Here is a 15,168-nt window from a genome sequence, read left to right on the forward strand (position 1 = left end):
CAGTTTCTGGCCACTACAAACAGTTTTAGCCACAGACATTTTGGCATATGCAGGTCCCTGTTCCTTCTTTAATATCTCTTTGGGATATAAGCCCAGTAGTAACATGGCAGTAGTTTAAAAAAAAAAAAAAAACAGAAGTAGAGAAAAAAGCCAGTAGCATTGAGTAATCCCAAGGAATTTACAGTATCTGAGGCAATCTTTATCATCAAGATATTTCAGCCCTGCTCAGTGAGGGCCCCAGAGGACATAGATAAAGTATCAGGCAGGTGATGAACTTTTCAGAAATACTTGTTGTGCTGATCTCATTGGAATCGAGGCCTTATGCCTTGGGCCCAGTTGGTGCCATCCAGACTGACCTCAAATGATGAGGAATAAAAACTATCTGGAAATCTTAAACATGAATGGAAGGTGAGGAGAGGTATAAGAGGAGAAAAGCAAATAGTAATTGCCAATTCAGAAAAAGAAAAATGAAAGATTGCTCAAGAAGACAGGGACTAGGTGGTGTGTTAATACTAGATTTGGGTGTCAGAAGGGCCTGAGTTCAAATCCAGCCTGAGATGATGTTTGATGCTAAATAAGTCACTGAACTTCTCTCTTAGTTCCCTCATTTGTAATATAAAGATAATATAATACCTACAAGGAAACTATTGATAAGAATGTGTCCTCGTACCTCAAAAAATTTAGAGCAGCACTTTTTGTGATAGCTAAGAATTGGAAACAAAGTAGATGCCTGTCAAATGGGAAATGGCTAAACAAATTTTGTTTGTGATTATCATCACATTGTGAAGAATAGTGACTATGGTGATTTTTTTTCCCTAAGAACAATGAATATGAAGAATTAACTTATATTAACTGAGGGAGAGTGAAGTAAGAAAGATTAGATTTAGATTGTTGACTATAAGAACAATTTAGATGTTGACTATAAGAAAAAATGAATACAACTAAAAAAAATTTACATTAACTTAAGTTTTTTAATTTTTTTTCTCTTTTTTTTCTCTTTCAATTTAATGGTATTTTATTTTTCCAAAAATGTACAAAGATGGTTTTCAACCACATTCAGTCTTCATAGTTCTCTCTCTAGATGCTGATGGCACTTTCCATCCCAAGTCTATTGGAATTGCCACGTCCATCACAACTGGCCACACAATCTTGTTATGGCTACATACAATGTTCTCTTGGTTCACTTTACCTAGCATCAGTTCATGTAAGTCTTTCCAGATTTTTCTGAAATTAGCCTTCTTGTCATTTCTTATAGAACAATAGTATTTCATTATCTTCATATGTCACAACTTATTCAGCCATTCTCCAATTGATGGGCATTCAATCAATATCCAATTCCTTGCCCCCACAAAGAGGGCTGCTACAAATATTTTTGCACATGTGGTTCCTTTTCCCTCTTTTATGATTTCTTTGGGATACAGATCCAGCAGTGAGACTGCTAGATCAAAGAGTTTGCACTCTTTTATAGCCCTTTGGATATATAAGCTTATAATTATTAATAATGTCCTAGTTTTGTCCCCTGAAAAATTAAGGAGAGGTACCTCTTATCTTCCATTCCAGAATTAGGGGACTATGGGTGTGAGGCATTTCACATACTCACAGGCACAGTAGATATGTTGATTAGTTTTGCCAAACTTCTATATTTCTCTTTTTAAATCTTTCTTTTAAGGGGTGGGACAGAATAGAGTATACTTGGAAATTTTTTTGACATAAAGAAAAAAAAATCAATTAAAAAAAATTAAGCAATGGGAAGAAACAAAGTATTCCAAGGGAGGACTCAGCTGGCCTCTGCTTAAAGCTTGCACTGTGCTCTTAAGCAGTTCTCTTTCCTTCTTTAATTCTGTTTCCTTTTACTAAGTCAGTTGTTTTTTGTTTGTTTTTTCTTTCCTACTTCTGATCATCAGTGATTCAAGTTTGACATTAGGAGACAGATGTTCATATTCTGACACAGATAGAAAGCTGTGTCACTTTCTAGTTCTACAACAACAATATAATAATGATAACTATCATTCATCACCATCTTAAGGTTTCTAAAGTGTTAAACCTTTGATCTTCATAACACCTCTAGTAGGCAGATATTATGATTCCCATTTTACAGAAGAGGAAGCAGACGAACAGAAGTTGTGTTAATGTTAAGTGAAGCGCAGGGTCACATAGGTATTAAGTATCTGAGGCAGAGTAATCCCTAGAAAATGCAGGGTATCTTGATTGTTATGGATTTCAGCCTTCAGTTTTTCAATTGGCATGGTATCTAATTGAATCTGGAGGCTTTTGATAATATCAAAAGTCCCTTATTTCAACCAATAGTTCAACACCACTTAACTAAAAAAACTAGGTGCAGTTTATCACATCTCAAAATACTGGAGTTGTATATTATATACATATGTAATACATATTAAATATAATATATAAATTATATAATATTACATAATTATATTTTAGAATAGTGTTAAAATTGTTGAAACAAATCTTACCAAGAGACTGAAAGGTCATCTAGCCCCCTTTGTATTAAATAGTAATCTGAAGTAGTAATTTGCCTCAAATCATCCAATGAGTAAGTTGACAAAGCCAAGACTCAAACTTTGGATCTCATGACTTCCCATTTAGTGATTCTGCTACCATACTTTAGTACAGGAGTTTTTGACATTTTTTGTGTTGTCCAATCAATCCCTTTACTCAAAATAATATTTTTAAATACATGAGATAAAATTACAGAATTGCAGAGAAAACTAATATAATGAAATATATTAGTCAAAATATTTTAAAAATGAAGTTTCCAGATCCCATGTTAAATACCATTAGTATAGAAAGAGAAAAAAAGAGGGGTTCACGATAAAGGTTGGGTGACTCGCAGTTGCTGTTTTTTGTTTGTTTGTTTTGCTGAGGCAATTGGGGTTAAGTGACTTGCCCAGAATCATACAGTCAGGAAGTGTTAAGTGTCTGAGGCCAGATTTGAATTCAGATTGTCCTGACTTCAGGGCTGATGCTCTATCCCCTGCACCAATTAGCTGCCCCGAATCTCAGTTCTTAAAGGTTACCCAGTAGTCACAAACCATGGCAATGCTGCCAGACTGTAAAGGTGTCAAAGTGTGAAGTTGCTTGGCTTTCAGATGTGATTTTGGTTCCAGAAACACCCTAGCTCAAATCAAGAGAGGCTCCTCACCCATGGTGTGACTAATATGGGTGTCTTTTTTGACCATATCCATTCAGGAAACTCTTTTCTAAGACATGGATAAGCTGTGATCTGTGTAGGTGAAGGGAGATTCCTCATATCCCTCAAATTACAGAGCCATGGAGTGTTGAAGTATGTCTCCCCATGGACATTATTCAGCAATTTCTCACTAGTCTTTAAAGGTCAGACAGAAGATTGTGAGGGAGGGAGGGATGAAATATTAATTTATTTTTCCTGAAAGTTCACTGTCTTTCTTCTCTGAGAAAATCCAATTGAGGGACCTGCAATCCAAGATCCAAGAATCCAAGATTCTTGCACACAAAATACATGTGAAACAACCCTACGAAAGATAACAGGGAGAGAGTTGTTAGGTGCTAAGGCTGCCACCTTCTATCTGAATTTATCCATCAATCAGCTAAAACTTTTACTAAAACTTAAAATTTACTAAAACACAGACATAAACTAAAAACTACTGCGTGGGGGCAAGATGCTGGCAATACAAAGACAAAGGTGAAACCATCCCTGCTTAACTTTTTAAATAATTATTTATTTATGTAACAAATGATTACTGAATATACCTTCTATGGGGCAGGGCCCTGTGGGGCAGTTAGAGATGAATGGAATGGCTGGTGTCCCTGTCAAGTTTGGGAGAGAAATCTTCCAGATGTAGATTGGATGGTTTGCCCACTAAAGTCCATTCCAACTCTAAGATTCTGGGAATATTATGAAACCTGGTCTATGCCATGTCCTCAAAGTCCCTGCAAAGTCTAATAAAGATAAATATTATGGACTAAGGCCTGTAAGGAAAGGGTCTGAGTGTTGTGTGTTAGAAGAATAAGAAGAGGGAAAATACAAGGCATTACTTGGTATAGAGAGCTCCCAGTAAGAAACCTCTTCCAAGCATGAAAGTCAATCCTTTTCTGAAACATAAAGCCTTCAGAAGGCATCCAGAAGAGTGAAAAAGTATCTTTCCCAGGCTCACACGGCGAATGTGTTGGAATTAGAATTCCAGTAGAATTGAATCGAATCCAGTTCTTGGATCTGAAGCCAGCTTTCTATCCACCACAAAATGCTTCCTCTTCTGTAAGCACAGTAAACAAAGGGCTTTAGGAGCTCTGAGGAGGGAGAGATTCTCTTCATGGGGTATGGGAAGGAGGGCTTGCTGCAAGGGATCTGAGGGAAGCATTGAAGAATTGGCAGGAGTCTGATGTGTGCAGCTGGTTTTCTGAAGCCAAGTGCAAATCCTTATTAAGTGCCATTTAATTACAATCTGTTGATCTGTCTGCCTGATTAGGTGGGAATGGTTCTTTATTTAAGATTGTGATTCTTTCATCTCCTATGTTACTTCTATTCACTAGCATCCTTTCATCTGAAAATAGGAGAACGTTCTGTGTTCTTTCATCCAAGTCTGAGCTTGTGAGATTCTGGCTTAAAAATCTGAAGATCCCACTTCTGCTTTAAACCACTGGGTTGTTAATTGTTTTAGTTAGTCAGAAATAATCAAGAAAAAAAATCCCTGTTCATACTTAGAAGCCGAAGGTAATCTCTTTGGGATTTGCTGCCTTACTATCCCCATGCTAAACCTTCCTTAAGTGCTTTTGATGTGTGGCTAGCCGACAGAGGAAACCAGAATCCATCTCGGACCTGCTTCTCTGGCCCAGCTTCTGACACTTTTGTAAAGGGGCCAGCATGCTCACGTTGCACAATCTGCCTTGCCGTTGCAGAAGGACATGGCTTCTTGTATGAAACTTTTGGGGTGAGACCTCAGTTCTCCTGGCACGTCGATCCCTTTGGAGCCTCCGCCGCCACGCCGACCTTGTTCTCCCTGGCCGGCTTCAACGCCCACCTCATTTCCCGGATTGACTATGACCTAAAAGAGGACATGCAGAAAGCCAAGGTAACATTGCAGAGTCCGGGGGCTCATTTTGCTACTTCTGTCTTACCTGGTGTTCCTGGAATATAAACCACAAGGGGCTGAAAGCTGCCGGAAGGAGCCCTGGACTTGGTGTTGTAGGAGTGAAGGCTGAGTCCTGGCTCCCCTCGCAAAGCTGCTGCAGGACTCTGGGCAAGCCTTGGGTTTCAGTTTTCTTCTCTTCTGTGACCTTGGCCATACTTACTCTTTACCTCTAGGGCCGAGCACAGACTGTCTGGTATTCCAGACCCTTCACAACCTGGTTCCAACTTCAGTTTCCAAGTTTACTGTGCACTTATTCATTATTCTTGCATTCTGCAATTCATCCACGTTTGCCTTCTTGAGCCTTAGCATTGCTTATCCCATCATGCCTAATCTCCACCTCTTACAATCTCTAGTTTCTTTCAAATTTCACCCAAGTGACTCTCTTTGAGCCCTTTGCTTACGCCTATCTCCTAGTGCCTTTCCCACCACAATTACTTTATTTTTATTTTTATATTTAGATTATAAAGAATAGACTATAAGCTTCTTGAGGATAGAGAATATTTCATTTTTATTTTTGCCTACTCTTCACTTAGACCAGTGCCTGGCATATGGTAGGTACTTACAAATGCTTGTTGACTGATGGAGTAATTATATATTTTTAAATACTATATAAATATGAGTTGTCATTAGATTGTAAATTGCTTGAGGGTAGGGGACTATCTTCTGTCTCTTTTTGTAGCCCTAGCACTTAACATAATGCATGACATCTAGCAGGCACTTAATAAATGTTTGTTGAATGAATGATGTAACCATTAAAAGGTCCCATTATCCCTCTGAATCTCCATTTCCTCATCTGTACAATGGGTATAATAAGGCCCATACTATCTACTTTACAGTACTGTGAGGCTTAATTATATGTGTGTGTGTATGTCTGTATGTATATGTATACACACACACATATAAAAGACATAAAGCATTTTTTATCTCTGAAGTGCTATAGAAATGTTAACTAGTGTCATTGTTATTATCAGTATTGGGGGTCATCCAGATTGGAAAAATAGCTTTTTTTGTGTGGCATGGAATCAGATGCAGAATTCAGGCTGCAAACTCTGTGCAGACAGCGATAGTCTACAGTCAGTGACCAAGTAGAGACCCAGGTGCTTCTCTAGGAATCATTGGCAACAACTCTATTATAACTTAGTTATTTGACTTGGGGAGATCATTTTATTTCTCTGGACATCAGCTCGCTAATCTGCAACTTCTCATGAAGTTTATTCTAAGTCCCAAATAAGATAGTGTATGTATTGCACTTGGGCCTGCAGAAATACCAACTTTTTCAAGAGCATCCTTGGCATGCTACCTAACCTTCGTAGAACCTTTTGTGCCTGGGCAGAAAACGGATGCTCTGATTGTATCTTCTACTTTCTAGATTATTTTTTAAGACTGGAAACCCCAAAGCTCAATCTCTTCTTTCTGTGCTTTACCCCACAGTGTGTCTATGGTGTTCTTCCTACAAAGACACAGTTTGTATTATTGTTATTCTTTGGCTTCTGTTCTCTGTTAGGCTTCTGATTGCTCCCTCATCAATGACCTTATTCTGTGTTGCAGAAGCTGCAGTTTGTGTGGCGAGGGTCTCCCTCTCTGGCTGAAAGTCAGGAAATCTTCACTCATGTTATGGACCAATACAGCTACTGCACCCCTTCCTCCCTCCCTTTTTCTAACAGGTAGGTGCGTTTCTTCCCCTTGGTACCTGTGCATTGGTTACTTTTAGTGTCTGACATGGCGGTCTGCCAGCTGTGTTAGAATCCCAGAATGTCGGGTTGGTTCCCACGAACAAAGCCATCTAGTCTAACTCGGAGCTGAAGGGCGGTCCCTCAGCTGCACTAGGTCCCAGCAGTGGCCACCCAGCCTTTGCTCAGAGTCTTCCTGGGAGGTAGAAACCGCTGGCTGCCAAGGCAGCCCATCTGACTTTTGTGTGTCTCTGATTGTTGCAATGTTCTTCCTGACATCAAATCCAAGTCTACCCCGTTTTCCACCTCTCTCTCCTGGTTGGAGCCGAGCAAGACAAGCCTGATCTTCTAGGTGCTGGCCATTTAAATATTTTCTTCACTTACCCATGTCCCCTCCTTTTGAATGTTAGTTTCTTATGGCCTGAGCTTGAAATTCTTTATCTTGATTGTCCTCTTCTTGATGTTCTCCAGTTAATTAGCCCTTCCTAGCCTGGCTTCTGGAATTAAACACCATACTTTCAAAAGAGACTGAGCACATTGCTGGAAGCTACATCTCTCTTAGTGTAGCCTAAGGTCATTGTTGGCTTTCATTTCACAGTGTTGATTTTTGGTGAGCTTATAGTCCATTAAGACACCCCCCCACACACACACACACACACTTTTTTCAATCAGTCTGCAGATATTTACCAGATACTTTATTAAATGCTGGGGGGATAAACTAGAATTTATTGGGCAAGGGAGTGATGTAGTCTGAGGTATTTTGTTTTTAATTATTAAAGCTTTTTGTTTTCAAAACATATGCATGGATAATTTGTCAACATTGATCCTTGTGTTCCAAATTTTCCCTTCCTTCCCCCAAACTCCCTCCCCTAGATGGCAAGTGATCCAGTATATGTTACACATGTTAAAATGTTAGTTCCGAATATAAACATATTCGTACAATTATCTTGCTGCACAAGATAGATCAAATCAAAAAGGAAAGAAAATGAATAAGAAAACAAAATGCAAATGAACAACAACAAAAAGAGTTAAAATGCTATGCTGTGGTCCACACTCAGTTCCCACAGTGCTCTCTCTGGATGCAGATGGCTCTCTTCATCACAAGACCACTGGAATTGGTCTGAATCATGTCATTGTTGAAGAGAGCCACATCCAGCAGAAATGATCATCAATATAGTCTTCTTGTTGCCATGTACAGTTATCTCTTGTTTCTGCTCATTTCACTTAGCATCAGTTCATGTAAGTCTCTTCAGGCCTCTCTAAAATCAAGTCAGATGTACTGTTAAACAATATCAATATTGCATTTGTGTGCCAGTGAGCAATGCCATGAAATTGCTGGAAATACAAAAATGAAACACTCTCTTCCTCCCCTCAAGAAGCTTACAGTTAATAGGGGGAGACACTATACATATACATATATGGGTTTGCATTATGCATGCATGTACATACACATACACACATTTTCATTTTTTTATGTCCTGAATGTTTGGAAACATACATATAAACTGTACGTATGTGTATGTATATAACTGCATGTAATTAGCACTATTCCAAGAACATCTTGCCTTCACATAGGACTTTGGAGTGCATGTGACCTCCATGGAGTTTTGGGTTTTTTTTAATTTATTTTTTACACACATTGCTTTATGAATCATGTTGGGAGAGAAAAATCAGAGCAAAAGAGAAAAATCATGGGGGAGATTAAAAAAAAAAACACAGAAAAAAGAAGTGAACATAGCATGTGTTGATTTACATTCAGTCTTCTTACATATCAGTCTTTTTCTGGATGCAGATGGCATTTTCTGTCCAAAGTCTGCCTCTATGGATTTTTATAGAGATTATAGAACACAAGGGAAACTTTTTTTTTTTAAACTTTCAACAATACCAAAGAAATGTGCCTGCAATATAATTAACATTTCCAATGCATTTCCAATGCATTTCCAATGCATTGGAGAATTTATAAAACATTTTTATCACAGCAGCTTTATGGGGTAGATAGGATAAAAGTCTGGAGGGCTGGATTCAGATCCTGCACTTAATTGGGTGTGAAAGAATGGCCAAGTCAGTGTCTCTGAGCCTCAGTTTTCTTTTCTGTAAAATGAAAATAATAATACTTAGGACTACCTATTTCACAGGGTTGTTAGGATGTATTTTGTAAACTTTAAAGCATTATGCCAATAGTATTTGTTGTTATTATTCCCATTTATAAGCTTCCAAACACTTAGATAAGTAATTTAAATAACTTATCTGAGCATTCAGCTAATAAATGCTAGAAAGAAAATTCAGACTCAGGCTTTCTGATTCCATATCCAAATTTTTTTCTAGTTTTCCCTCAGCTTTCTTCCTTCAAAAAAGCAGGTCAGAACAAAAGAAGCAAAGCCCAGAGGTCATGCATTTGTTCCTTCAGTGCCCACTGTGTACTGCAATCCCATGCAAAGCATAGCTCTGTATATTATCCCCCACCTCACCCCACACTGCCAAGGGAAAAAACAGCTGTGGTCACATTCAGCCTTCCCAAGGTCGGGTCCTTCAAAATACTGCTTCAGATGGCACGAACCCTGGCCATCCTGGGGTGATCTCAGAGGTCGGTCTCAAAGGGAAACAGGCGACTCATCTGTTTTCATCTATCGTTCCATCTGAATCCCATGGCCCTGGGGAATGTTGGGGCTCCCATGTCTGCAGTGGCAGACACGTCTCATCTACTCCAGTGTCTTCATTTTACATCTTACGAAACTAGTAAGTGAAGAGACTTAGGCAGTCACATAAGTAGTCAGTAGTTGAGCTGGGATCGGTCCCCTAACTCCACCACCAGCCTCAGTTTACTGCCCCTCACTGTCTGCTCCACTGTTCAGGAACTTCTGTTTTAGCTGATTGCTTGTTTTCTAAATAAACCCTTCCTCCCTCCTTCCAGTGAGTCAAGCCTTCATGGAGCATTGACTATGTGCCAAACATGTGCTAGAGGCTGGGGAAACAGTCCCAGCTCTTAAAGACACACCACGTATAAGCCGAGTCAGCCCCGCGTGACTCATGTCCCAGGACCATTGAAAGGAAACTTGTGTGAGACTTCCCCGGTGTATCCGTGGTGCTCTGATGGGTGATGGCAGGGAGGCAGAAGATGCTCTGGACCTGGGATTTCATTGGTAAAATCCCCGAAGAAACACTCCCTACCAGTGCAGATCAGCAGCTTCTGGTGTTAGAGAGTGCTGAGAGCCCTGGGAGGTTCAAGAAGTTAAATGTCTTGCTCAGGATGGCACTGCCTTATATTCAGGTTTCCTGGATCCCAGGTTGATTCCATCCACTATCCAGGGATCCTCAAACTTCGGCTGCGGCCAGATGCAGCAGCTGAGGACATTTATCCCCCTCACCCAGGGCTATGAAGGTTCTTTATTTAAAGGCCCACAAAACAAAGTTTTTGTTTTTACTATAGTCCGGCCCTCCAACAGTCTGAGGGACAGTGAACTGGCCCTATTTAAAAAGTCTGAGGACCCCTGCGACTACACCATGTTTTCTCTCTCACAGTCTTACATTACTCTCTTAAAAATATCTCACATTTATGTAGCATTTTAAAATGGATGAAATATTCTCCTCCTAACAGCTCAGTGAGGGAGGTAGATTAAAACGTTATTAGTCCTGTTTTACAGTTGGGGAAAAGGCCAGCTCCAACTCTGTGATTCTGTTCTCTGGGCTAATTCTGAAAGGGTTAGGTGAAAATTTGACATTGGACCCAGAGCCGGTGAGTGGCAGGCCCACAGCTTCTGGCTGCAGCCCCAGCCTACTCCTTTCCCTAACAAGTCACCCATGTTGTGGGACAGCACTAAAGAAACGAGAGAAGCTGTTACCAGCACTGGGGGCTTAGGTGTTGTCTCCTGGGTTACCACCTGGTCCACAAGTGGTGCTCTTTGGAGGGAGAAGGCTTCCCACCTCTCAAATGACAATTCTGAATACGTGGGTATCTATGTGCATCTCTGTATACATGCACGTGTTTATGTATGTACATGCACATGTATTTGTGCTTGTGCTCTCTCTCCGTGTGTGTATGTGTGTGTTTTTCTTCTACGGAAGAAATCTCAGTAGCTACAGGCTACTTTTCATTGCCACTGAGCTGAGAGCAAATACTGCTATTTTCCATGAAAAGGAAATCCGCTCCCTCCCCTCTCTCCTCCCCCCCCCTCACTTTTTACCATTGCACATCCAGCAGTTTTCTCATTTTTATTCCACTCCTCCTGAGGACTGTTCTCTGCTGTGTTACTGCAGTGCCTTAGCAGGAGGCAGAGCAGCTCTCTCATAAATGAAGGTTATCTTTCTGCTGGTCAGCATCTCAGGAAGTGAGTTTGGAGGCTTTTTTAGGTAGAATAGATTAAGTTTGGCAAGAAAGACAGCTTTGCTGTCAGCTGAGTTCTGGTTCCAAGTGATATTTTGCTTTCATTGATGATTTCTATTTTTACTAGTGACTTCATTTGGCTTTGAGTGGAATCTCTTCAGGATCTGTTACTATAGGACCTTGGAACATTGAATTTAGAGCTTAAACACCATCCAGTCCAACTTCCTATTTTTACAGCAGAAGGCTCTGAGGTGCAGTGAGAAATGACAGCAATCATTGATGAAAGGGATCTCTGAGATTTTCTAGTAATAATAATAATGATGATGATGATAAATAGCACTTTAAAGTTTACAGATCACTTCACAGATATCTCTTTTGATTCTTACAATAATCCTAAGAGGTGCTATTATAATCCTCATTTTATAAGTGAACGAATTGAATTATAAGTGAATGAATCGAAGTAGACATTCATTAAATGACTTGCTCAGTGATATAGCCAGCAAATATCTGAAGCTGAATTTGAATTTAGGCCTTCCTAACTCCAAGTCCAGCAGTTTATCCACTTTACTTGATTAGAATACTAAGTCCTTTAGAGGAAGAATGACTTACTTAAGGTCACAGTGTATAAGTGTCAGAATCAGAGCTCCAGGACCAAAGCTTTTTCTTTCTGAATTAGCCCCAGAAAACAGAGTTGGAGCTGACCTTTTCTCTAACACCTCCCCTTATTTTCCGTTAGAGAGATTGAGGAAATGACTTGTTGGTGGGCATATTGCTAATGGGCATCAAAGCCAGGACCTAGACTTTGTTCTTCTGACTCCAGATGCATCTTCTTTCTAGAATCAATTTCTTGCCTGGCATGTATTTGGTGCTAGATAAATGCTTATTCCCTTTCTTTTTCTCTTGGCAGTCTAGTGAAATCTATGAACACCTCAGAATAGTGTTTTTAAATGTATAATACAAAATACATAGTATTTTGAATTATATTTTATTTTTCCAAATACATGTAAAATAGTTTTCATCTTTGCAAAACCTTTTATTCCAAAATTTTTATCCTTTCCCTGACCCTCTCTCCTGCCCAAGACAGTAAGCAATCTAAGTTAAACATGTGCAATTTTTCTAAACATATTTCCATATTTGTCATACTGCACAAGAAAAATCAGATCAAAAGGCCAAGTTCATGGACTCCTGTTCTAGGACATAGTAGATAGATTCTTAGAGCTAATAGGACTGTAGAATATAGATATCTAATTAGAAGCCTTAGAGCCTGCAACAGAGATTGTTGAGTTGGCTCATATATATTATCTCATTTTGTAGTTGGAAAACACTTAAGGCCCAAAAGAGAAAAGATGTATTGCTAGGGTTGGGTGGGGTGGGGTGGAGAGTAAGTAGAAGACTGATCATAGTTGCAGAGAGAGGTATGGGAACAGTAATACTGATGATCATGATGATGATAACAGAAAATTTCTTAGAGTTAAAAGTGACCTTAGAAGTTACATAATCCAACTACTCTCCAAAATGTTTATTTAAGACAAGAACCCACTCTTCCTGAGTCCCTTCTACTTTCCCTCCAATCTCTACTGGCTCCTTTGTAAGTCTAAAAAGATAGCAGAAAGCAAGGGATAACTTGCTCTCCAGCGAATGAAACTTGCTCATTTGAAGAGAAATATTAGTCTCAATACCTACCAGTGTTCCCCTTGAATAAAAGCTAATGGACCAGCTTAATGTCCTGTAGAAGCATTATGGGAAAATACCCCTGGGCATTCTAGCACTACTGCCATGCTTAAGATCTGATAAAGATCATGAGCATCTATTTCTATATCCTGATTGTTAAAGTAATAACCATTTATGTTTATAAAAAGATTAGTGCTTCTCAAAACATTTTCCTGGCCATTATGTCTCATTCCAGGCTCATTTGAGCCCAGTAATCCGAGCTGCCTTTATATAGGGAAAGGATCAGGAGCAGCACAGGCTGAGTTTAAGTTATATTTTCTCCATTTGACATACTGAAACATTGAAAATTAGAGAAATTAAACCAACAATGCAAGGTCATTCAGCTAATAAGTATCAGAGCTGAAAGTAGAACTTAGGACTTTTACTTGGGCCTCTATGTCTCCCCTCTCCCTCTCTTCCCTTTTCTTCCTTCCCCCTTCCCCAATGTAAATGAAAAGAATAATGACACACGAAAAAAGTCCAAAGAAAATTAAATACAATTACAGAGATTGAACAGATGAAGAGATATGAGAAAGCATCCCCCAATCTACTTCTTTCTGGGGGTGGGAACTCCACAGTTATTTTACATAACACTTATTTTTGGACTTTTTCAATATGTTGATCAGTTGTGCTGACATTTTTTTCCTTTTTAAAAAATACTATTCACATAAGACGGCTCTCTGACAGAGGGAATGAGAGGGACACATAGGATAGCTGTGCTGATGTAAGAAACAGAAAATACCAATAAAAACTTGAACAAACAGAAAACTCCCGGGGCTAGTGAGTTATGTCGGCATTCAGCAGCTTTCTCCCTGTTAGCAACAGAATAAGGTTCAGCCTCTGCCTGACCCCAGGCTCTCTTTCATTTCCGGTATCTTATTTATACGATATATGTAAAGACCCTTTGCAAACCTTAAAGTTCTGAAGTGGAATCCCTTTTGATTCTGAAATCAGTCTGCTTGTTATCTCTTCTAGAACAATAATATCCTGTTGCTTTCATATATCATTATTTATTCAGCCACTTTGCAACTGAGGAGCACCCACTCAATTCCAGGTTCCTGCCTCTACTGCTACAAACCCAAAATACACGGAATTACAGAGCAAATAAATTAGTGAAGTGTTGGTCTTCTGAAACACCAAACTATTTCAATATCATCATCATCATGTGCTGGGCTCTATGCTAACAAATGTGAGGTATTATTGTTGGCAACGAGAGGCAGTGCGGCTGAGTGGAAAAAAAGCAGAATGTAAGAGGCAGAAGAGCCAGGTTTAAACGGCAGCTCTACCTAGTCACAGGGCAGTGACTACTTACCTTCTTGGAAATCCTCCCTCCCGCAGAGGTCTCGTGTGAGGGAAGACCAGTTGTTATGGAGACATGAGTTGTTTTTCTTAATGCTGAGGAACCACCACTGTCTGTTTTCTCCTCAGGTCAGGTTTTTATTGGAATGGAATTGCAGTTTTCCCCAACCCTCCAGGAGACGGAGTTTACCCCAACATGAGTGTGCCAGTGACAGATGCCAGCCTCAGGCTCTATGCCCAAACCATGGTGGCCAACATCAAGGAGAGGGCAGCCTGGTTCAGGACCCAGGATGTGCTTTGGCCATGGGTAAGGAGTTAGAGTCTCAATCACGGGAGGCCAGTTCTCATAACTACAGAAACAATATGATGTGGAGGAAACCATCTCTGGACTTAAAATAGAGAAATCCATCTGTCTTCAAGCTTTTGTTAGCTTGTTGATCTTAAGCAAATTGCTTGAACTCTTAGTTTCTTCATCTGTTAGATATGGATATTTGTACTACTGAGAGAGAGTATCAAGTTTTCCTTCTTTCCTTCTTTTTTTCCCTCCCTCCCTCCCTTCTTTCCTTCCTCCCTTCCTTCCTCCCTTCCTTCCATCTTTCCTTCCTTCCTTCCTCCCTTCTTTCTTTCCTTCCTTCCTTCCTTCCTCCCTTCTTTCTTTCCTTCCTTCCTTCCTTCCTTCCTTCCTTCCTTCCTTCCTTCCTTCCTTCCTTCCTACCTCCCTTTCTTCTTTTCTTCCTTATCTCCCTCCCTCCCTTCCTTCCCTTCTTTTTCTTCTTCCATCCCTCTTCCATTTTCTCCTTCCTTCCTTCTCTTGTTCCTTCTTTCCTTCCTTCCCACCCCTTTCCCTTCCTTCATTAATCAAACATTTATTAAGTGCCTACTATGTGCTAGTTGCTTTGCTAGGCGCTGGGGGACAAAAATAAAGTTATCACTGCCCTCAAGAAATTTCCATTCTTGGAAGTCCTCCTGACTTAAGGGCTGGTTCTCTATCCATACCTAGCTGCTCTGAGTATTCACTTTTTAAAGAAAAAAATTAAGC

The 15,168-nt window shown here is 39.8% G+C and overlaps 1 protein-coding gene across 1 annotated transcript in view; it reads left to right on the plus strand.

Annotated features, from left to right (window-relative positions):
• The window catches only part of MAN2B2 (mannosidase alpha class 2B member 2), a 77,581-nt gene that overhangs the window by 10,919 nt on the left and 51,494 nt on the right, over window positions 1–15,168 (plus strand). The window contains exons 4-6 of the mRNA XM_051965825.1: window positions 4,897–5,069; window positions 6,678–6,793; window positions 14,259–14,436. Of these exons, the coding sequence (XP_051821785.1) occupies window positions 4,897–5,069; window positions 6,678–6,793; window positions 14,259–14,436 (467 nt within the window). The remainder of the gene's footprint in view (window positions 1–4,896; window positions 5,070–6,677; window positions 6,794–14,258; window positions 14,437–15,168) is intronic.

Source organism: Antechinus flavipes, chromosome 6 (genome assembly GCF_016432865.1).
Source record: "Antechinus flavipes isolate AdamAnt ecotype Samford, QLD, Australia chromosome 6, AdamAnt_v2, whole genome shotgun sequence".
NCBI lineage: Eukaryota > Metazoa > Chordata > Mammalia > Dasyuromorphia > Dasyuridae > Antechinus > Antechinus flavipes.